The sequence below is a fragment of the Boleophthalmus pectinirostris genome, unplaced genomic scaffold (assembly GCF_026225935.1).
Source record: "Boleophthalmus pectinirostris isolate CB_2022bp ecotype Guang Dong unplaced genomic scaffold, ASM2622593v1 HiC_scaffold_13, whole genome shotgun sequence".
Classification (NCBI taxonomy): Eukaryota; Metazoa; Chordata; class Actinopteri; order Gobiiformes; family Gobiidae; genus Boleophthalmus; species Boleophthalmus pectinirostris.
In genome coordinates this window covers 5013340-5038377 of record NW_026571036.1, presented here as the reverse complement: position 1 = coordinate 5038377, position 25038 = coordinate 5013340, and the positions used below count along the sequence as shown (strand labels likewise).

General features: G+C 38.9%; 1 protein-coding gene across 2 annotated transcripts in view; it reads right to left on the bottom strand.

The window, feature by feature from the left end:
* Positions 1–3973, bottom strand: part of xkr5a (XK related 5a) — a 35858-nt gene extending 31885 nt beyond the window's left edge. For both annotated transcript variants that reach the window (XR_008631626.1, XM_055149123.1), the window contains exon 1: positions 3799–3973. Coding sequence is in view for 1 of the 2 variants with exons in the window: in XM_055149123.1 (XP_055005098.1) it covers positions 3799–3946 (148 nt within the window). In the remaining variant the exon portion in view is untranslated. The remainder of the gene's footprint in view (positions 1–3798) is intronic.
* Positions 3974–25038: the final 21065 nt, after the last annotated feature.

Below are 25038 nucleotides of genomic sequence, written 5' to 3'. Positions count from 1 at the left end.
ATTCGAGCTGCCAGAGCAGATTAAAGGTCCGACGCATGGACGTAAACACGTACACGACCTGAGCAGATCTGACCAGAGTTTTGCGTCTTGGGCAGTGAAGACGGAAACGCTACAACGGAACATATTCAACTTTTCCACTCTGGAGGGTGGTCCCAGATTTTTGCGTTTTCAAGCCCCAAAAACGCTGTCACCATCTAAACAAAAGGCACTTCCGATAAAATATGTTGTCGTTTTTACCCGCAAGCGTCCTCGTGTAAACCTGGAACAGTCTTCAGGCCTCTGCTTTGACTCTGTTTAAATCCAGGCTCAAAACGGTTCTGTTAAGCTGCACATGACTGAAAGGTTTTATTCTGCACTCTTGTCTCTCTCTTTTTAAATTTTATGATGATTATTTATGTTTTCATTTGTTTATATTGTGATTGTAATGTATTTCTAATTCTGTAAAACACTTTAAATTACTTTTTTAATTGCGAATTGTGCCATACAAATAAACTTGTCTTACCTTGTCATCTTTCTAAAAATGTTTAAATGAAAATAAATAAATACATAAATAAAATTCTTGAGTTAATGTATTGCTGTATTGATTTTGAATGATTTTTTTTTTTTTTTACTGTTACTGTCCTATTACATCTATTACGTAATACATTTGATGGGGACAAGGTGACACTGTCCTTCTCCTCTCTCCTTCTCCTCTGTCCTTCTTCTGTCCCATCATTGATCTGCTGACTCAGCGCGCTGCATTTGCTCCATAGACCCCGCGTTTTCTGCTGGAGCCTGTACAATACAGATAGATATTTTTTCCTCTAAAAATCTACATTCAGACCCTCTGGTGTGTGGAGGACGCGAAGTCAAGGACAAAAACGCCTGATTTCCACAGACAATCCACAGCCTCACTTCACAAGCTACAGGATAACAGCAGAAGTGTGTTATCTGATAACAAAATAAGACAAAAAATTATTAATATGATATTATCATGATATGCATCTCATGGTAAGATATTGCGATATTAAGAAGAGGCTGATATAATTGTAGCTAGCATGCTTTTTTTGCTTTTAAAATACAAATTTGGTGTGAATTATTAATTATGACTGTCATAATTCCAAGAATTCAAATAAAAAACATATTTCTTCATATTTTCTGCACTGAAATGAATCATGGGATATGTAGTTCCCGATGTTTATAAGTTAATGGTACTGTAAAACCTGCATTTTTATACAATATCACGATATTTTGGTTATTGTTACATCCCTAATATGTATACAGTAAAGGGTTTGCTTTTTTTTTTGTATTTTAAACCTTTTAGCATGTGCTGTCAACAGCAGCAGCCTGTTATCTGGGAACAAAACAAGACAAAAATTGATTCAATAATTATACAGTAAAGGTTTGCAACAATATGCATCTCACGGTACAACATTTCTTGTGATATTTTGGAGCGGCTGATATAATTGTAGATAGGCTTATTATTATTACTGTCATAATTCCAAGAATTCAAGTAAAAAACATATAACTTCATGTTGTCTGCACTGAAATGAATCATGGGATATGTAGTTCCGGATATTTATAAGTTATTGCTACAATAAAACCTGCATTTAAGCAAAGAAAATTGTGATTCGATATATTGTGACAGCCCACGATATTATTGTGAGACTTTTGATGATACGATATCACGATATTTCGGTTATTGTTACATCCCTGTTTTTGTGACATTTAAACTTTTAAAGGTTAAAAGGTTAAACGTGCCAATAGCCACATTTCACAAGCTACATGATAACAGCAGTAACATGTTATCTGGCAACACAATAAGACAAAAATCGGTAAATCAGTAAACATTTTTGGAGTAGTTTAGTCTATTTTAGTGACGTTTAACCTTTCAGCCTGTGCTGTCAATAGCCACACTTCACAACTTCACAACAAAACTAACAGCTGTAACCTGTTATCTGGGAACAAAATAAAGCGAAAAGCGATTAAATATTTACATAGTATAGGTTCCTTTATGAGTATTTTAGTCTATTCTTGTGATGTTTAACCTAGATAGGACACTATTTTCCTTTTAAAATACTCAATACAAGAATTTGGTGTGAATTGTTACTGTCTGCAGTGAAATGAATCATGGGATATGTAGTTCCCGATATGTTTTATAAGCTATATCACGATACTTCAGTTATTGTTACATTCCTAATATTTATACATTTTATTATTATTATTATTGGGTTTTTTTTTTATTTATATATTTTTTAATCTTGTTTATTTTATTTTATTTTTGAGTATTTTCGATAGATTTTTTTGACGTTTAACCTTTTAGCCTGTGCTGTCAATAGCCACACTTCACAACTTCAGCTGTAACCCGTTATCTGGGAACAAAATAAAGCTAAAAGCGATTAAATATTGACATAGTATAGGTTCCTTTTTGAGCATTTTAGTCTATTTTTGTGATGTTTAACCTAGCTAGGACACTATTTTGCTTTTAAAATACTCAATACAAGAATTTGGTGTGAGTAGTTACTGTCTGCAGTGAAATGAATCATGGGATATGTAGTTCCCGATATGTTTTATAAGCTATATCACGATACTTCAGTTATTGTTACATTCCTAATATTTATACATTTTATTATTTTTTTAATCTTATTTATTTTATTTTATTTTTGAGTATTTTCGATAGATTTTTTTGACGTTTAACCTTTTAGCCTGTGCTGTCAATAGCCACACTTCACAACTTCAGCTGTAACCTGTTATCTGGGAACAAAATAAAGCTAAAAGCGATTAAATATTGACATAGTATAGGTTCCTTTTTGAGTATTTCATTCTATTCTTGTGATGTTTAACCTAGCTAGGACACTAGTTTGCTTTTAAAACACTCAATACAAGAATTTGGTGTGAATTGTTACTGTCTGCAGTGAAATGAATCATGGGATATGTAGTTCCCGATATGTTTTATAAGCTATATCATGATACTTCAGTGATTGTTACATTCCTAATATTTATACATTTTATTATTATTATTATTACTATTATTCTTTTTTTATCTTATTTATTTTATTTTTGAGTATTTTCGAAACATTTTTTTGACGTTCAACCTTTTAGCCTGTGCTGTCAATAGCCACACTTCACAACTTCAGCTGTAACCCGTTATCTGGGAACAAAATAAAGCTAAAAGCGATTAAATATTGACATACTATAGGTTCCTTTTTGAGTATTTTAGTCTATTTTTGTGATGTTTAACCTAGATAGGACACTATTTTGCTTTTAAAATACTCAATACAAGAATTTGGTGTGAGTAGTTACTGTCTGCAGTGAAATGAATCATGGGATATGTAGTTCCCGATATGTTTTATAAGATGTATCACGATACATCAGTTATTGTTACATTCCTAATATTTATACGTTTAATTATTTTTTTAATCTTATTTATTTTATTTTATTTTTGAGTATTTTCGATAGATTTTTTTGACGTTTAACCTTTTAGCCTGTGCTGTCAATAGCCACACTTCACAGGCTACATGAAAACAGCAGCAGCCTGGGAACAAAATAAAGTAAAAAGCGATTAAATATGTAAACGGTGAACGGTATTTGAGTATTTTAGATCTATTTTTTGTGACGTTTAACCGTTTAGAGGAGGTAAAACCGCGTTAACCATCCCCCCAAACACGTTAGCAGTGACTGTGGAGCTGGAGCTAGCCGTGGTTCTATGAAAACACCGGAGCTAGCGTGAGGATGATGTCAGCCTTTCCCCCGCCGTAAATAAACACACGTCCCCGGCCCCAAAAAACCCCCCGGTCCCGGTCCCGTACGGCCACTTACGAGCGCTCCTCTCGGCCACTATGACCAGCGCCGACACGCCGAGCAGCAGCGCTTGGCACCAGGCGATCCAGCAGCCGCTCCTCCGCCGCACCGAGGAGGGCATCCTGCGGGCCGCCACCGACACCGTCCCGGCCCCGGCCCGGATCATGACGGAGCTGCCCGGGTCCGGAGGGGGAGAGCGCGCGGGAGGAGCGGGGAGCGGGGAGAAGGAGGGGACAGCGGGGAGCAGGGAGAAGGGGGCAGCGGGGGTAGTGTCGCTCTCATCCAGGGCATCCTCTCCTCCGTGTCCTGCTCCTCATCCTCCTGCTCGGGATCGTTCCGGTGGTTCACATCCGTGCCCCCCCTCTCCGTGCGCCCCGGGCCCGGTCCAAACACACGGAGCTCCGGAGCTTAAAGCGACAGAGCTAGGGTTTTGGTGTTAAGGTTCGTTTTGTTAGTTTTTTTGGTTTTTGTTTTAATAGTATCAGAAATGACAATAATGACAATAGGACCCAGAGGCGGCGCTACCATTAGGCAAAAGTAGGTGACCATCAAGGGTCCCCAAACCTGGAGGGGCCCCCCAACCATTTGCCCTCAGTGGCACTAATGGCTGAAACCTCAGAGCAATTAGATTTTCTTTCAATATGACATTGAATTAAAGTATTTTCCTCGGGATCGTTCCATTCGTTAAAGCGATAGAGCCCAGGTTTTGGTGTTAAGTTGTGGTTGTGTTTGGGTTTATGTTTTGTTATTTCTTTATTTTTATTTTTTTTAATAGTATCAGACATGACAGTGATAATTAATCTGTTAATAACAAGCATTTGTCGAGTTCTGCATGCAACATTTTGAGAATTTTTCCAATTTCCATAATAATAATGATTGGGCTGTGTATCATTAAGAAGCAGAGGCGGTCTTACCATTAGGCAAAAGTAGGCGACCATCTAGGGTCCCCAAACCTGGAGGGGCCCCCCACCCTTAGTGCCACTAATGACTGAAATCTCAGAGCAATTTGATTTTCTCTCAATATGACATTAAATGAAAGTATTTTCCTCGAGATCGTTCCGGTGGTTCACATCCGCCCCCCCGTGCCTCCTGACTCCGCTCCATGCGCCCCGGGCCCGGTCCAAACACACGGAGCTGTGGAGCTTAAAGCGACAGAGCCCAGGTTTGGGTGTTGAGGTTCGTTTGGTTACTTTTTACCTAGTATCAGAAATGACAGCAGTAATGACTTCGTTAGTAACAAAGCTTTTGTCGTTCTATTCATGGGTTTTCAGAGTTCTGCAACATTTGGAAATAAGGCTGGGTATCATTAAGAAGTGGTGGATACAATACTTACCTCGATACATAGACCACGATACGATACATACCTCAATACAGTGCATTTTTAGTTCGACACAATATACTTCAAATTGATTCGATACAGTTCAATAAAAAATAAAGGCTAAATCACAAGTGTGATACTAAAAGTCTTTGTCAAACCATTTCTTCTGCATGGTTCAGTGAACAGTGAAAATGTCAAATGTGTCGCATGAACAAGTTTCCTTTCTCTAAACAAGCAACAAAACTGTAGCTCTGTAAGAAAATAATTTAGTAAAATATACCAAAAAATACTCAATATCAATACTGTATCATCACATTAAATGATACGATATTTTGATATTTTTGCACACCCCGAATAATAAATGTGTTAAATTGTTAACTACTACACTGAAATAGGCCTGTTTATCTATAACTTTCTTTTGGATGTTAGAGAGCCACTCAGTCACTTAGGTTTGGCCTATTCACAATTCCAGCATTAGGCCTAATCACAGCATCTGTTGACCTATAGAGATTAGGATCATGAAGAACTGTAGGCCCAGATCTATTTGTGTCCAGATGTGCAAATTGTTAATGGGTCTATAGAGAAAAACAAGTTTAAAAAGTAAATAAACAAAAAGCAGGGACAGCCTGAAAAGCTGCTGGGTCACTGATGGTAAATAGTCTACACCAGACCTGGGCATTGTAGAACTCCCAGGTCACATACGGCCCTTTGGTCGACTCTGATCGGCTCGTTTGAGCTAATTTGGAATTACAGAATAAACATATTTTATCATTTTACCTCATGCATGGACTAAAGCTGCATTGCTTTTATTTTAGAGGTGTTTTTAATGACATTTTTTTGTAAGGCAACCTCACTTTTTCATTGCTTAGTCATAACCTAAGTAAGTTTTGGTAACACTTTATAATAACTACACCTTATTTAGCCTTAATAATGCATGAACAAAGGCTTAATTAATAATGAACAAAGGCTTAATTAATAATAATTAACGCTTAGTAACTATTAATTACTACCTTAATAAGCACTTGCACTTAATTTGCCTGTGCTGTAAATAGTTACTCATAATTATTTCATACTTAATTACTCATGAACTAACCATTTGAGCATTTATTAATCATTAGTAAGCTATGAGAGAATGATTTACTAATAATGCAATGCAATGATAATTCAGGCAGCTGTTATCTGTTAGTTAAGTTTTTTTGAGAGCTTTTCTAAAGTGAAGACTAATTATCCTTTATTAAGCATTTACTAAACGTGAATTATTATTAATTAAATCTTTCTTCATTATTAATTAAGCCTTTGTTCATGCTTTATTAAGGCTAAGTAAGGTTATTATAAAGTGTTACCTAAGTTTTTGTTTTTTTTTTTTTTTTTTAAATATAGTGCTTTTCACAGACATATATCACAAATACTCTTTACAGATCATAAATTATTCACTCCGCACTCGGTGGTGGTAAGTTACTATTGTAGTCACAGCTGTCCTGGGGTAGACTGACTGAAGCACGTCTGCCAATCTGCGTCATCACCACTTTCATACTAGGCAATGTAGGTGAAGTGTCTTGCTTAAGGACACAACGACAGGCGACTGGTGCCCCCTTGTGGCACCTGATAATCTCAGTTGTCTCCCATCCGAGTACTAACCAGGCCCGGCCCTGCTGAGCTCCTGAGATCTGTGTTTTGACGAGCTGGTGAACTCTTACCCGCAACAATGCTATTTACTGCTTTTTATAAACAAATACAATTAATATTTTGCAGAATTGAGTGAAGCATTTTGGCTCGGCCCTCCGCAATATTTTCTGTTTCTCATGTAGCGCCATGGAAAAAATAATTGCCCACCCCTGGCCTACACTAGTGTCTTTATAGCTTGTGAGTGTAATTTTATGTGTGAAAGACTTGTTTAACAGCACAAATCATGTCAAATATTGTACTTCCAGCGAAATCAGGTCTTTCTAACAGAGCAGAGCCTCAATTTAGCATCACACCATCAGGAAATGTTGACGACTTTAGCTGCAAGTCTCAATAAAAGCCATGAGACTGAGCTGGAGCCAAACCTGCGGAGCTAAGTGACTAATCTTACACTGTCATTTGTGCCCAGATCTGCGAGTGTGACGTGCAGAAGAAGAGCAGACATGTGGAATTTTGGCTCTGACGTAGCTTACTTGGAATCTGGGCTATGCACCGTGGTCTTCTGAATGACGCACATGAAGGGGTCTGTAGGCGTAATAATAGTGTTTAATGACTCCACGGACACTTGTTTACTGCTGTTTACTCCGCCAGTGTTCATTCAGGTATTAGGTCATGTCACTGAAGCCCGACATCCACTCTCTGTCAGTGTAATTACAACCGGAGTGGAAGTAATTAGTAGGATTAGTATTGTATAAGAAAGTACATTGGACTCTTGTGAGCTTTTAGTCATGTTATAATGTTGTTACTTCATCAGAAACAAACCTGGAGTTGTGTTTTGTTTCATTCACAAATGTTTGAGTAACACTTTATTATTAGTCTGTCTGCGTCTCCAAAGCCGAAAATCCTCTGTCCCACCTTGAAATTTCGAGGCAAGCATCCAAATGATTCTAGTGAAGGTGTAAAACTCTTGCTATTTTTGCTCTTTGTTATTATAAAATATTGTGATGTTTGAGCTGCTGTGTCCAAATAATTCCCTGTGTGGATCAGTAAAGTTTGTCTAAGTCTAAGGGTTTGTGTGTTAAATGTGTGAATGAAACAAAACACAACAGGTCTGTTTGTGATGAGGAAACTACATTATAATACAGATCAGAAAATAGTGTCATATTTGAATTGTAAATGTCTGCTTCATGACGACTGTCAGAGTAATTATTGTTCTAAAGTTAATGTCTTTGTGCACAGTGCAGTCTTGTCACAAAAGTGACATTTCCAACTCAAGTTCAACACTAAGGAAAGAGTCTGATCCTGTAATTATGATCCCACAGTGATAATAGAAATTGACACAAATCTACATGTAGCAAAAACACAAATACAAACCCCCGAAACACATTAAAAGAAAGTTTTTGACAGAAAGGGAATTCCCTAAAAAGCAGAAGTGACGATCGACGTGCGGTAATCGAGTAATTTTGTTTTCAAACTTGTTAATGTGTGAAAGTGTTTTGCACTTGCCGGCCACCGTCAGTAACTGTACATGATGCATTTATAACAGCTCTTGTTTACATGCACCAAATGAAATTATAATCTCATTTGTGGACATTAAAAATCTCACGTGAATAACAGAGGGACCATGATCAGAAAATAAAACAGATAAAACATGAATTGGCTGTTTACATGTCATTGTAATAGTTTATGTAAAAAACAGTATGTCTGATAATAGTCACATCATCACTCACACATGAGTGAGTGTGTATGTAACCACAACCACATGTGTATGTAACACGTGTGTGTATGTAACCACAACCACATGTGCATGTAACACGTGTGTGTATGTAACCACAACCACATGTACATGTAACACGTGTGTGTATGTAACCACAACCACATGTGCATGTAACACGTGTGTGTATGTAACCACAACCACATGTACATGTAACACATGTGTGTATGTAACCACAACCACATGTACATGTAACACGTGTGTGTATGTAACCACAACCACATGTACATGTAACACGTGTGTGTATGTAACCACAACCACATGTACATGTAACACGTGTGTGTGTATGTAACCACAACCACGTGCATGTAACACGTGTGTGTATGTAACCACAACCACATGTGTATGTAACACGTGTGTGTATGTAACCACAACCGCATGTGTATGTAACACGTGTGTGTATGTAACCACAACCGCATGTGTATGTAACACGTGTGTGTATGTAACCACAACCGCATGTGTATGTAACACGTGTGTGTATGTAACCACAACCGCATGTGTATGTAACACGTGTGTGCATGTAACCACAACCACATGTGTATGTAACACGTGTGTGTGCATGTAACCACAACCACATGTACATGTAACACGTGTGTGTGCATGTAACCACAACCACATGTGTATGTAACACGTGTGTGCATGTAACCACAACCACATGTGTATGTAACACGTGTGTGTATGTAACCACAACCACATGTGTATGTAACACGTGTGTGCATGTAACCACAACCACATGTGTATGTAACACGTGTGTGCATGTAACCACAACCACATGTGTATGTAACACGTGTGTGTATGTAACCACAACCACATGTGTATGTAACACGTGTGTGTATGTAACCACAACCACATGTACATGTAACACGTATGTGCATGTAACCACAACCACGTGTGCATGTAACACATGTGTGTATGTAACCACAGACAGTTCAGCATCAATTTTGTGTTTATTTCCACTTTAATGTGAGACACTACAGGCAAAACAAATTGTTTTCAGTTTCAGGTTTTTTTTTCTCAGCATAAGTTTTAATGTGGAAACAACCGAACTGCCCACTCTGCACTGACAGATGTTTTCATATTGAATTTTACATCTAATTCCGAGTCTGATTTATTCAAGTTTTGACTCAAAATTAGAATTTTCAGTCAGCTCTAGTTTACTCAAATACTAAACAATACATCCAAACCCCCTCTGAATATTTTTAGTATTTAATATGTCAAGATAAAGAAGCAAGACTTGGCTCTTTACATGTTTTCAGTTTTGAATGTCCCAAAAATACCACATTTTTTCAGTTTTAACAATATCCAAGTCTTACGATACGATATTGTCTCAGTCTGAACCTTACGGTACGATGTTTATTGCAATATTGTGAGAAAGCTCACGATATTGTGGGGAGGCTCATGATTAGAGATGTAACAATATCTAAATCTCTCTGTACGATATTTTCACGATATACATCTCACGGTACGATATTTATTGTGATATTTTCCTCTTAAAATGCCTTGACAAGACTTAATCCAAAGAACTAAGACATAAAAGTGTTAGAACTGTTATTTCTTCTTGTCGTCTGCACTGAAATGGAGCAAAGGATCATGGTCTATGTAGTTTCCAATGTCTGTTTTTTAGCTACTGCTGCAATATAACACTTTATTTAAGCAAAGAGACTTGTAATTCGATATATTGTGATGGTCCACGATATTTTTGACAATACGATATCACTATATTTCGGTTATTGTTACACTCCTAGTTTTAACACATAAAATTCTTTATTTTTATACAAAAACATCACATGATGAAACACTTGTAACACATTTTGTTCTTACATTCATGTGAGTAAACCACAGGACAAGTTTCAAAATGTTGTGTCTAAATTTAAGATTGTTTTCTTATTCATCTGCAGCGTCTCGCCTTTAGTCATATTTGCAAGAACTGAACAGAGATAAGAGGTAGGTGAAAGCTGAAATTTTCTGAGCAGGAAATCACTCAAAATACAACTTTAAGTAAATGATCTGGTTAAATCCTGGTTTAGACCTGGTTTAGACTTGGTTTTAGTCCTGGTTTTAGTTCTGGTTTTAGTTCTGGTTTAGACCTGGTTTTAGACCCGGTTTAGTCCAGATTTTAGTCCTGGTTTAGACCCGGTTTAGTTCTGGTTTAGACCTGGTTTAGTCCCAGTTTAGTCCTGGTTTAGTCCTGGTTTAGACATGGTTTTAGACCCAGTTTAGTCCTGGTTTAGTCCTGGTTTAGTCCTGGTTTTAGTCCTGGTTTAGTCCTGGTTTAGTCCTGGTTTAGTCATGGTTTTAGTCCTGGTTTAGTTCTGGTTTAGTCCTGGTTTTAGTTCTAGTTTAGTCCTGGTTTAGACATGGTTTTAGACCCAGTTTAGTCCTGGTTTAGTTCTGGTTTAGTCCTGGTTTAGACATGGTTTTAGTCCTGGTTTAGTTCTGGTTTAGTCCTGGTTTTAGTTCCTGGTTTAGTCCTGGTTTAGTTTAGTCCTGGTTTAGTCCTGGTTTAGTCCTGGTTTAGACATGGTTTTAGACCCAGTTTAGTCCTGGTTTAGTTCTAGTGGTTTGGTTTAGTCCTGGTTTAGACCTGGTTTAGACCTGGTTTAGACCTGGTTTAGTCCTTAGTCCTGGTTTACCTGGTTTTTCCTGGTTTAGTCCTGGTTTAGACCTGGTTTTTATTCCTGGTTTTAGTCCTGGTTTAGACCTGGTTTCCTGGTTTAGTCCTGGTTTACCTGGTTTAGTCCTGGTTTAGTCCTGGTTTAGACCTGGTTTAGACCTGGTTTAGTCCTGGTTTAGACCTGGTTTAGTCCTGGTTTAGTCCTGGTTTAGACCTGGTTTAGACCTCCTGGTTTAGTCCTGGTTTAGACCTGGTTTAGTCCTGGTTTTAGTCCTGGTTTAGTCTGGTTTAGACCTTGTTTAGTCCTGGTTTAGTCCTGGTTTAGACCTGGTTTACCTGGTTTAGTCCTGGTTTAGACCTGGTTTAGACCTGGTTTAGTCCTGGTTTAGTCCTGGTTTAGTCCTGGTTTAACACTGTTATATCGTGGTTAAATCAGGGTCAAAAGCTCAAAAAGTCGTATTTACACGTTACTAGACTAGTACAATTTCTTGAAACTTTTACAGGGGTATTTCTCTTCACCTGTGCTTGTGCTTGCAGAGTGTCAGCGTGTCCTGTGACTCATGTGGAGAAGAGTCCCCGCGCAGCTGCTCCGCGGACCTGACTCAGCCCGGCTCCTCTCGCTTCGCATCAGGACGGAAAGCGCACGGTTCACTTCTGCAGAATTTTACCTTTCGTGCATTTGTTTAAACATCTGTGACATTTGCAGTTCTTCGCGATATGACTGTGCTGCTTTCACATTCAGAGCGATACGTGTTAATCAGCACTTTCAAAACATGATGTCAAAGTTTAGGCCGAATTTCACTGTTTTCAAACCGCGTTTTTTTGTGTTTTGAAAAAAGGAGTGAGCGCAAAAATTTCTCACAGTGCAGCTGGAGACGAGTACGGAAGAAGAAGAACGGGGGTCCAAGAAGTTTTTTTAGAAACGCGGACCGGTTTTATGTCCGATAATATTTCGTGGACCGGGGGCTGTGGGGGGCATGGCAGGGTTTAGTCCTGGTTTAGACCTGGTTTAAACCTGTTTTTTTTCCTGGTTTAGTCCTGGTTTAGACCTGGTTAAATCCTGTTTTAGACCTGGTTTAGTCCTGGTTTATTCCTGGTTTAGTCCTGGTTTTAGTTCTGGTTTAGTCCTGGTTTAGACCTGGTTTAGACTTGGTTTAGACTTGGTTTTAGTTCTGATTTAGACCTGGTTTAGACCTGGTTTTAGTTCTTGTTTTAGTTTTGGTTTAGACCTGGTTTAGTCCTGGTTTAGTTCTGGTGAAATCCTGTTATAGATCTGGTTTAGTTCTGGTTTAATCCTGGTTTAGACCTGGTTTAATCCTGGTTTAGACCTGGTTTAGTCCTGGTTTAGACCTGGTTTAGTCCTGGTTTATAGACTTGGTTTAGACCTGGTTTTAGTTCTTGTTTTAGTTCTGGTTTAGACCTGGTTTAGACCTGGTTTAGTCCTGGTTTAGACTTGATTTAGACCTGGTTTTAGTTCTTGTTTTAGTTCTGGTTTAGACCTGGTTGAGACACGGTTTAGTCCCGGTTTATTCCTGGTTAAATCCTGGTTTAGTCCTGGTTTAGACCTAGTTTAGTCCTGGTTTAGTCCTGGTTTAGTGCGGGTGAAATCCTGTTTTAGACCTGATTTAGTCCTGGTTTAATCCTGGTTTTAGACCTGGTTTTAAACCTGGTTTCAGACCTGGTTTATTCCTGGTTTAGTCCTGGCTTTAGATTTGGTTTAGGCCTGGTCCAGTCCTGATTTAGACCTTAAATTAATAGTTACGATGCAGCGATATAGCTAAAAAAAACAAAAAAAACAGAGAGAACTACATAGACCATGATCCTTTGCTCTGCTTCAGTGCACATTACTAATACATAAATAAATAAAATACAAAAAAGAAATACTGGTTTAGTGCTGTTTTAGTCCTGGTTTAGTCCTGGTTTAGACCTGGTTTAGGCCTGGTTTAGACCTGGTTTAGTCATGGTTTAGACCTGGTTTAGGCCTGGTTTAGACCTGGTTTAGGCCTGGTTTAGATCTGGTTTAGGCCTGGTTTTAGTCCTGGTTTTAATCCTGGTTTAGTCCTGGTTTAGGCCTGGTTTAGGCCTGGTTTTAGTCCTGGTTTTAATCCTGGTCCTGATTTAGACCTTAAATTAATAGTTACGATGCAGCAATATAGCTAAAAAAAACAAAAAAAAAACAGAGAGAACTACATAGACCATGATCCTTTGCTCTGCTTCAGTGCACATTACTAATACATAAAGAAACATTAAAGGTTGTATAGAGGATTTTCCAAGGAACGAGAAATCCAGCGACTGTTTGTCCTTTTTCAAATGTTGCGCATGCGTGAAACCACCCCCCCTCCCCTACAGCTCCTACGTAGAAACGCCTCCTCCCTCCTCCTCCTTACGCCAGAAACAGGTTTGTTTACAGCCGCTGCACATGACTTGTAAACAACTAACTACAGTGTTGGTTAGGCAAGACGGAGAAGTGAGGAGCAGGGAGAAGAGCGGATCGGGCAGCGGGGAGAGGAGCAGGAAAGGGGTGCAGAGAAGGTTGCGCGGAGATTCCGTGCGAATGAACTAGCTACAACACGCAGCAGCAAGCGGACTCTTTCTTTGCATTGAAAATTACGTTTTCAGACATAGGATATCGCTTTCGTGTCCTGAAAAACGTTTGTCTAACTCTTGGAAATAAAGTACGTTTTCATAATAAGCAGAAGTTTCCTGTCCAGGAGTAATTTGTGGACCAGTGCGTCAGTCTTTAGACCCTGCGTCTGCTTCAGTCGCGCCATCGCTGGAATGAATCTTCAAGAATCACCTTAGTTTGGCTTCGCTGCTTTTCCCCTTGTCTTCTTCTTTCAGCGACCTCAAAAACGGACTTTCTTTTGCGGCGAACTGCTCCTGGATTCTTGTCGCCATCGCAACAAACTTTGTGCGAACTGCGAGGAAGATATAGGTCAAAAAAAGCCGCTAAGAACTGTTGCGTTGGTGGAGTAAACAGCGTCTGTGCGTCTTGCGTCTGTGGACTGCGTGACAGTCGTACGTAAACCACGTACCGGCGGCGCAGGCAAGTCAGTTACACTAGAAACGTAGGGAGTTTGATTGACAGCCTGTCAGCTCACAGATAACGAGGCAGTGTCGTTATCTATTGGCAAATGTTTAGCCCCACCACGTCCAGAGTTGATGAATTTTTATTCTCTTTTTTTTGGTCATCATAATTACAAGGCTACTGCATCTCTATAATCTATCACTGACAATTTGAAACAAAAAAAAATCCTCCATACAACCTTTAAAACTCAATTCTTTACATTATAACAGAACCAAAGGCTTGTCAAGGAATTTAAAAAATGAAAAAGCAGCATAAAAGTAGTAATTTTGCTTGCTTCCACAAAATATCACAATAAATATCGTACCGTCAGATGAATATTGTGAAAGTATCGTACTGAGAAATGTAGATATCATTACATCTCTAGTAAAATGCCATCTTCGTTTTACCGCCGATCACGTTTACTTCAGCGGGTTTTATCACAGTCGTTCGGCGAGTCCAGAGTCCGGAACAACACTGGAAGTTGTCATCACGTTTTGGTTTGTGACGAAAGCGTGAACGGAGCTCATTCATCGACGCATGAATACGTCACGTGACCCAAATGTGGTGAGCCGTGTGTCCGACCGTCTCTGTGAAAGAGGGCAACTACGCGATTACACGGCGCCGCGACCGCCACGAGAGCAGGAACTCCTCCACCACGACTCGAGATGAATCACGTCACCTGCAAAAACTGTGAAAAGGTCGAACAATCGAGAAGGTTTCACGCACATAAGCGATGAAATACGGGCGAGTAGGTTCACATTTTCTCATCTTCAAATCTACCTGGACTCTTGTTTTTTTCTTAAATGGGGTTTCATAAATAAATAAAATACAAATAAAATACTGGTTTAGTCCTGTTTTAGTCCTGTTTTAGTCCTGGTTTAGACCTGGTTTAGTCCTGGTTTAGACCTGTTTTTGTCCTGGTTTAGACCTGGTTTAGACCTGGTTTAGGCCTGGTTTTAGTCCTGGTTTTAATCCTGGTTTAGTCCTGGTTTAGGCCTGGTTTTAGTCCTGGTTTAGTCCTGGTTTAGACCTGGTTTAGGCCTGGTTTTAGTCCTGTTTTTAGTCCTAGTTTAGTCCTGGTTTAGACCTGGTTTAGACCTGGTTTAGTTTGGGGGGGGGGGGGGTTATAGTCCAAAATGCAAAATGTGAAAACAGTAAAATACCTCTGTGTAATCCATTAATTTCAACAAAGTAACTGTAATCCAATTACCACTCACTGAAACAGTAAACAGTAACTGTAACTGTATTCAGTTACAGTTACTGTTTCAGTGAGTTAAAAAAAAAAAAAAAAAATCCACAAATCCAAAAAAAATCCAAAAATACAAACTAAACTGCCATGAAAGAACAAGACGACAAAGACAAAGACAAAGACAAATGGACCAACAAAGGGCAGAAGAGAACACAAGGTTATAAATGTGGGGCAAATAATCTACAGGAAGTAAAACTCAAACTACAAGCAGACAGGACATGTCAAAATAAAACACCAAAGGCACAAAACACTACAGGAAAAGATGCACCAAAATAAGCAAAAACAACAACTACAGAACATGACAAACAAGCAGAATATAAAATTATAACCACATTTTTAATAAATAATGTTTCTATAGTCTATCTGTTGTCCGTGGGCAGCTCTAATACAGATTTGACATGATCTCGCGGGCCATATATTATTATATCATGGGCCAAATTTGGCCCCCGGGCCTGAGTTTGACATGTCTGCTCTAAAACAGGAGTCAGAGCTCAGAAGATAAGCAAAGATGAAATGTGGTTTTATTGAATCTTTGAACATTTTCTATAGAACGTAGAACAATTATGGAAGATAATTTGTTCCATTAGATTTTGAATTTTAAATACTGATTTTTTTAACTCTGAAAAAAGAGATTCGAATAAAATAAAAACTTCACCTTTTAAATTTTCAACTAAAATATTTTCAAACCCAAAAACTTTCATAAACATTTCTTTCATTAACTGTCTTTTTCTCTTGTTTGTCATTGTTTGTCTTCCCATGTAAAGCGTCTTTGGGTATCTTGAAAAGTACAAGTGTTATGTACTATTATTATTATTATTATTATTATTATTATTATTAAAAACTCAACAGTCAAAATTTGGAGTGTAAAATTCGCGGTGAAAAAATTTTGGAGCCAAGATCCAAGATGCCAAGGCAGAAACAATCGATCCTCCTCACTCACACAGGATCGATAACTTCACTGCCAATTTTACACTCTGAATTTTACACTCTGAATTTTACACTCTGAATTTTACAATCTGAATTTTACAATCTGAATTTTACACTCTGAATTTTACAATCTGAATTTTACACTCTGAATTTTGACTGTTGAATTTGAGGGCTTGAAAATATTTGTGCTGAATATTTAAAAGGTGATTTTTTTTATATTGAATTTTAAACACTTTGAAAATGTACGTTTAAGAGTTAAAAGATCCAAAGTGAAAATTCAAAATCTGATGAAACAAATTATCTTCCATAAACAACAGAACCAGTCCAACCAGGCCTGTGAATTATATACATTTAGACTGCAAGTCCTAAAAAAAGAAAGAAATTGGTTTTAATTATATGTAGTATGCATAGTATATAATTTATTTTGCTATATGTAAATATTTGTAATGTTTTCTTGATGATGCACATGAGCCACATCATTTCTGAAACTTTTTAATGAACAGGGTGGGTGAATGAGTTTTTCTTCTTCCTGTTCCTTTTCGAGAAATGTACTTTTCTGTTGTTGTGATTTTCTATCTATTTGAAGGTAAATTAACACCTTAGCATTTAGATTTTTTATTTATTTATTTATTTTTTATAATTTGTAACATGTCCTCTGTAATGGACACCGGGGACATTTTTGTGTTAAATCCACGTGAAGAAGAACAAAAACAACTTTTTTAATGCCTGACAAGCTTCTACACTCGCCTCAAAACGTTTTTAGACTCCCTTTTAATTTTTTATTTAATTTATTTATTTTATTTTATTTTTTTATGTATTTATTTTTGTATTTTTTGTATTTAGAATAAATTTTTCAACAGTTTATTTTATTTTATTTTCTTCTTATTATTTTTTTTATTATTGGATCATTTGCAGCAAACAAAAACAGAGTCCGAGCTGAAAACAAAAGGCACCAAACACACGCACAACAAATTTGCATTCAAAACTCCACTCACTGCACATGTAAGAGACAAAATATAAATTAAACAAACAAAACTCTACACACAATTCATCAACTCCGGAGCTCCATATTTTCCAAAACACAACAGTCTATACCACAGGTGTCAAACATACGGCCCGGGGGCTGGATCCGGCCCTCCAAGACCTTTAATCTGGCCCTCGACTGATTTTCTACTAAAATATTTTAATTATATTTTCTATTAAAATCTTGTTAATTTTCTGTGGTGTTTATCACAGCAGCGTCTCCAGCGTCTCTGTACGTGGCCCCTCCCACCAGAGCAGCACAAATGAAGACTTGTCTCTTTCCAAACGCTCTTAAAGGACGATCGTTTTGACTGTTGACCGTGACACCCTCATCAGAAAAATGTCCAACATGAGAAAAGTGGAGCCGAGTGCAGGATTTTACAACAAAAACTGACTTATTCCTATTTACATACAAATTCATGTTAAAACTTTGTGTTGAAATTGTATTTTTCTTAAAGTTTCAGGTTGTTCATAATATTATAAAATTTTGTAAAAGAAAGAGTTCATCAATTTAAAAAATATTTCTGTAATAGATTTGTGTTTCTCTGCACAAATATTTAAATTTATTTTTATTTTTGGAGTTTATATGCCGTGAGTTTTTTTATCCGGCCCCTTTGGGATCAAAGTCGGTTGGATACGACCCCCGGACCAAAATGAGTTTCACACCTGTGCACTAGACGGTTCGCAAAAACCCTGGAAGTGCGAGTTCGGGCACAAGCCAATCAGCGAAGAGTCATATATTCTGTGTTGGCAACGATTCCCGAGATCGAGGATTTAAAGCCGAAACAAAGAGAATGTTTGGTAAATTTTATCAAGGGGAAAGATGTTATTGTCCTTCTTCCTACGGGATTTGGCGCATTACATGAGTTACAACTTGGGCTGTCGTGGTTAGGGAATTTCTCCTGCGGTACAGCGGCTCAACAGTGTGGTATGTGATGATATCAAACCCCCGTCCTCCACCCCTCCTGCCGTGGAGTTATAATATTTCCAGCGGCTCTGAAAACTCTCTGATGATGCGCTTGTTGTTGCAGACGCACATGTACCTTGGTTGTTGTGTGGATATAGTGTGTGTAGTGGGAGAAGTAACATTTGGCTTTGGAACAAGTATTTTCTATTAAAATATTGGTAAATTTCTGTGGTGTTTATCACAGGAGCGTCTCCAGCGTCTCTGTACGTGGCCCCTCCCACCAGAGCAGCACAAATGAAGACTCCAAAATGAGAAAAGTGGAGCCGAGTGCAGGATTTTCCCAAAAAAAATTGACTTATTCTTATTTACATACAAGTTCATGTTAAAATATTGTGTTGAAATTGCATTTTTCTTAAAGTTTCAGGTTGTTCATAATATTATAATATTTTGTAAAAGAAAAAGTTCATCAATTTAAAAAGATTTCTGTAACAGATTTGTGTTTCTCTGCACAAATATTTGAACTTATTGTTATTTTTGGGGTTTATATGCCATGAGTTTTCTGATCCGGCCCCTTTGGGATCAAAGTCGGTTGGATACGGCCCCTGGACCAAAATGAGTTTGACACCCCTGGTCTATACTCTTTTTAAAAGGTTTCTACAGTGATGAACTGTTTCAAGTCATTGCGCTGAATATTTTCTTTCTTTATTATTTATTTTTTATTTTTTTATCATAGTGCAGCCACAAACTAACTCCCCTCATTAAGAGTTTATCTCAAAACACTTAAAAGATCGACTGGTTGACTCAAAGTCCACTAGAATGGACACAAATGAATGGGCCCAGGTCTCAAGGGGAAATGATTAATGTTTCTCTCTTGGCAAAAACTTGAAATTAAAAAAAAATTATAAATTAATCAATCAAAACACCGAGCTGTCACTGCAATGTCTGAACTCTTAATATTTGAAAATTTCGAAAAACTATGAGAAAAAATGAATGGAAGAAAGAGTGTGAAGTTCAAGGTGAAAGAACCTCTCCAAATCGACTCAAATGAGGAATGTTGTGATCTCATGTTTGGTTCGCCGGTTGGAAAGTGCAGGGTTAAATTCCAGTGAACTTGTATTGAAAGTCTGCTGACATTTGCAGCTCCAGATGAAATGACTGTGCTACTTTCATGTTCACAAGTGCGACCATCTGTCAGCGCTTTCAGATCAGAGACGAATAGTAAATATTTACATGTACGAACGTCTTTTTCTCAACCGGATCTCATTCATGAAGCAGGTGTTTTGCCCAAAGACACAACAACAGTTTTTATTTAAATACAAAACAGAACTGGAGTTGGGTTTTGTTTTATTCACGCATGGTTTTAACACACAAACCCGAGACCAGTCTGAGACCACAGGGTCCCGAGACCAGGATAAGACCGAGACCTCTGAGAGTCGAGACCAAGACCAGACCAAGCCGTTTAAAGGTTGAGACCGAGACAAGACCAAGACTTTTGAAGGTTGAGACCAAGACAAGACCAAGATCTTTGAGAGTTGAGACGGAGACAAGACCAAGACCTCTGAGAGTCGAGACTGAGACAAGACCGAGACCTCTGAGGGTCAAGACCAAGACCTTTGAGAGTCAAGACCGAGACAAGACTGAGACCTCTGAGAGTCGAGACTGAGTCAAGACCAAGACCTTTGAGAGTCAAGACCGAGACAAGACCGAGACCTCTGAGAGTCGAGACTGAGACAAGACCGAGACCTCTGAAGGTCAAGACCAAGACCTTTGAGAGTCAAGACCGAGACAAGACCGAGACCTCTGAGAGTCGAGACTGAGACAAGACCGAGACCTTTGAGATTCGAGACCGAGACAAGACCAAGACCTTTGAGAGTCCAGAGTGAGACAAGACCAAGATCTCTGAGAATCCAGACCAAGACAAGACCAAGATTTTTAAAGGTTGAGACTGAGACAAGACCGAGATTTCTGAGAGTCGAGACTGAGACAAGACCGAAACCTTTGAAAGTCGAGACCAGGACAAGACCGAGACCATTAAGAGTCGAGACCGAGACCTCTGAGAGTTGAGACTGAGACAAAACCAAGACCCCTGAAAGTCGAGACTGAGACAAGACCAAGACCTCTGAGAGTCGAGATTGAGACAAAACCAAGACCTCTGAGAGTCGAGACCAAGATACAGTCCCTGACAAAAGTCTTGTCACTTATCCATTTTGTAGAAACAAAAGCTTATAAACTGACTTTAAATTAATCGATTGGTTTTAGAAATGTCTCATATAAAAGCTAAAACCCTCCCAAATTATGCTCAATAAACTAAAATAAATTTGCTTCACTGAAGAAAGATTGATCATTTAATGAACACAGAAAGGTCAGATTTTGGCAAGACAAAAGTTTTGTCGCCTACAGAAAATTGAACAAATAATTTACTTCAAATGCAAAAATATGTTGCATAACATCAGTGAATGAAGTAGTGGTGCTGTGAGATCCAGATTTAATATCTTGTATGACTCCATGAGCTTGAAGGACACATCCATGCGGTTTCGACAATGATTCATACAATTTGTTGATGAAGTCATCAGGAATAGCAAAGAAAGCGTCTTACAGCCTCCCAGAGTTCATCAAGATTCTTTGGTTTTGCCTTCCATGTTTCCTCTTTCATTCTACCCCAGACCTGCTCAATGATGTTCATGTCTGGTGACTGGGCTGGCCAGTCCTGGAGCACCTTGATCTTCTTTCACCTTGAGAAACTTTGATGATGTAGAGATAGAAGTATGCGATGGAGCACCATCCTGCTGCAAAATTTGACCCCTTTTTTTGGTTGGGAATGTAAGAGGAAGCTAATACTTCTTGATATTTTAGGCTATTGATATTTCCTTCCACCCTGCAAATGTCTCGCACACCCCCAGACTGGATGGAACTCCAGACCAGTGATTTTTCTGCCACCAAACTTAACTGTTTTCTGGGTGAATCTTGGATCCATGTGGCTCCAGTTGGTCTCCTGCAATATTTGCGGCGGCTGTGATGTAATTCAACCGAGGATTCATCTGAGAAATCCACCTTCTGCCACTTTTCCAGTGTCCATCCTTTTATCAGGCTGTGGGCCTTGGCAAATGCCACACGGTTTTTTAATTGCCTTTTGTTTAGTGCTGGTTTCTGTGCACTGATTCGACCATGGAGGCCATTTCGAGACAGAATTCTACAAACTGTTGTGGTTGACACAGGGACTTGAGGTGACCAGGCCTGGTGGAGTCTGCTGCAGTGGAAAAGGGGCTGGCCTTGGATTTTCTAATCAACAAACGGTCCTCCTGAGCAGTTGTCTTGCGGCGTCTGCTGGACCTGGGCTTGTCAAAAACATCTCCAGTCATTTCAGATCTTTTTCTTATTCTTTGTACTTGACGCTGAGACACATTGAAGGTGTCACCACCTCAGCAGTGGATCTGGTCTTCAGCCTCTTGATAATTAACGCTTTGGTCTCAGGGTGGATCTTAGGCATGTTGTCAGAGGTCAAGTTGCAGTTGATGTGAAGGTCTGGTGTGCTGGGGTTCTTTTTATACACACCCACTAATTGACTGATCAGTAACTGATCACAGGTGAGGCTGTAATCTAGGATTGGGTGCATCATATGACAAGGCCACAAGACTTTTGTCTTGCCAAAATCTGATCTTTCTGTGTTCATTAAATGATCAGTCTTTCTTCAGTGAAGCAAATTTATTTTAGTATATTGAGCATAATTTGGGAGGGTTTTAGCTTTCATATGAGACATTTCTAAAACCAATCGATTAATTTAAAGTCAATTTATAAGCTATTGTTTCTACAAAATGGATAAGCGACAAGACTTTTGTCAGGGACTGTAAAACCAAGACCTCTGAGAGTCTAAACCAGGACAAGACCAAGACCTCTGAAAGTTGAGACCTTTAAGCTAAATCTTAAATATAACCATGTAAAGTTCCGGACCTGCGCTCTGACTCTGTAAAGTGTGTACAGAAGTCTTGACTCAGTGGGTTTTGCGGAAATCTCAGGGTTAAACTCTCGTCGCTGTATGAGTCTTTTGAACGGCTCTCCACATTTCAATTTCCAGGATAAATGAGTGTGCTACTTTCACATTCACAGTTAATATGTCAGCACTTTAAACCATGACGTGGTCTCGTGGTTTCCGGGGTCTACGGTGTGATGAGGTCATACTCACTGACGGGGAACAGACCGTTTTCTCTTTTACAGGGAAAGGTTAATGCACAAATATAGAACCTGATGAATTCTCTGATTGACTAAACCCAAGAAATGACTATGATACAGCAAAAGTCTGCGCTTGGACCAGATTCAACTGAGCTGCTCCATTTGTATTAAACATTGGCCTGTCTGTATTAAATATTGGCCTACAGACAGAATGTTTTTAGGTCATCTGAAACACAGCAAATGTACTGTGGACTGTGAGTCAGTTCTACAAATAATAAAAACACTTTTTTTTTAGAAAATAGAAAGTTAAGTCAAAGCTGTCCACATCAGAATGCATCACTCCATGTCAGAAATGTTTCTGGTATTTTTAAGCCTAGAGATTTCTGAATTATACATAATAACTCAAATTTGATTGATTAAATGCCCATTTCCTTTGTAAATTTATAATTTTTATGCCTTAATTTGTGCACTACTAACTGGATAATGGATTATGTTTTATAGACATCTAACTATACCTCATCTTTGGTTTAACATTCTTATATTTACAAAATTTCTAGTGAATGTTAAAATTAGTAGCTCTCTGGCATTTTTGTTTTACAAAAAGTAGCTCACAGGAGGAAAAAGGTTGGAGACTCCTGTTCTACATCAAATACGTTCCAGAGGGAATGTCCCGTTGTGAGGGTTTCATCCTGCTCCTCCCTCTCTCCTTCTCTCTTTACCTTGTTTGGTGTTTCCTGGGCGGATCCCCAATCGCTCACCTACTGTCAGAATAATTTTATTATCCCATATTTGCTAAATACTTGTGTGATATTCTAGGCCTATGAGTTAACCATTTATGTACTACAATTCTTTGATTTATAATGTACCAATCACTTGTCACTTGTTGAATAACCTCTGTGTGTTTGACAACTGTGTGCAGTGTCCTGTCGCTCTAGTGAACCTCGAGATGATTCCTCACATGAAGCCAACTCCCACTGTCACACATGCAAGAGTTATGATGGTGTCTGACCTAACGGCACCTCCTGATTGTTAATCATGTTTTATGTGTTTATACTATGCATAGCTGCATCAGTTTCTTATTATGTCTTTGCTGTTTCCCCTTCCCCTTGAGAATTATCATTCTGTAACTAGGGCCTCCTAATGAAATAAAAAGAGGAGAGCGGCCTTGAGTCATCAGAACGTGTGGAGACTGTTGGTCTGATGCCCACTCTCTGCCCGTTCTCCTCGCGAGTAAAACTGAATTAATCTCTTGTCTTTCTTCTTGCTTTCAATGTTTAGATAAACCTAACACCTACTGAGCTCCACTCCTGATCCTCATCAATCAATCATCTCCTGCCATAAAATGCCAGATCGTTCTGTCATTCAAGTGGTGAACTACTCAGGCTTTTTGTGTGTTTTTTTTTAGAATTCTGAAGACTTTTGATACTTACCAGTTTCTTTTTGTCCGATCCCCAGCACTTCCGTTTGGAGCCAGCCTCACCCCGTTGCCACCTGTTCTGTAAGCCTCTGGTCAGCCTCCATCACCACTAGTGATGTCGAGATGAAGCCCCATGAAGCACTGAAGTGTTCCATCCAGTTGCTCGACTCTTGAGCCGACGCTTCAAGGTGCTTCATTTGCTCCACTGCGCCATCAAGAGGCCAAAAAATGTATAACAGGCAGAGTGACGATAGAACCATCAACATGATCATCGAGGTTCTGATGGAAAGATTTATACTGAATAAATGAATGATTAAATATTTGAATGTTTGTGATTTCAACATAAAGTGTGAATGTATAAACCTGGAGTCTGTGTTCGTGATATAACGGTCGGGTTAAAAGAAAAAGTAGGAACAAATTTGACATCTGGATGTAATATGACTGTGCTTATGCCACAATAAGGACGGCAAAATAAGGTACATTTATTAATTTTTATTTAAAAATATCAATTTCTCTGCAGTATTTGGACTCAGACGGTTTTGTTTTTACAGAGAATTTCCTCTGCTTTTGAAATAAAAAAACGTTCACAGCGCACAGATGAAGAAGGCGTGCTTGCTGCTCCATCGCAAAAAAAAAAAAGAATGTACCAAACTTGCAATAACCCAAAACCACAAAATGTTTTGGGGGAATCCGTTGCCTTTCTTTGGCCCTTATGTTTCGAATCGCGCCAAATCCGCGAACCACTTCCTGAAGCAGTCACGTGGTAGAGCAGTGGCAGCGAGGCTTCGTACGTCATCATTTTTGGCTCCTCCCCCAAATGAAGCGAGCCTCGATACGCGCTTCACGGAAACACCCGCTTCATTACTCGACGTGGGCTTCGAAGCCTCGGCGCATCTCGTAACATCACTAGTCTCCGTCACCACATGCCTCCCGTCTGCAGCCAACCTGGACCTCCCTGGAACCTATCCCCCCTCCAAGAATATTTTTGTTCATAAAATACCTTTTTTTTTTGACATATTTGGGTCCGACTAGTAATTCTTATCACCCGTTTCATTACCGACTAAAACAACAATGGAAATAAAAAGAAAGACCAAGGATAGGCTTTCCTGTTGTGTGTCCAGACTTCACCTGGTCCCCCCCTGGAGGCTGCTGTGATACTGATTTATGTGTTT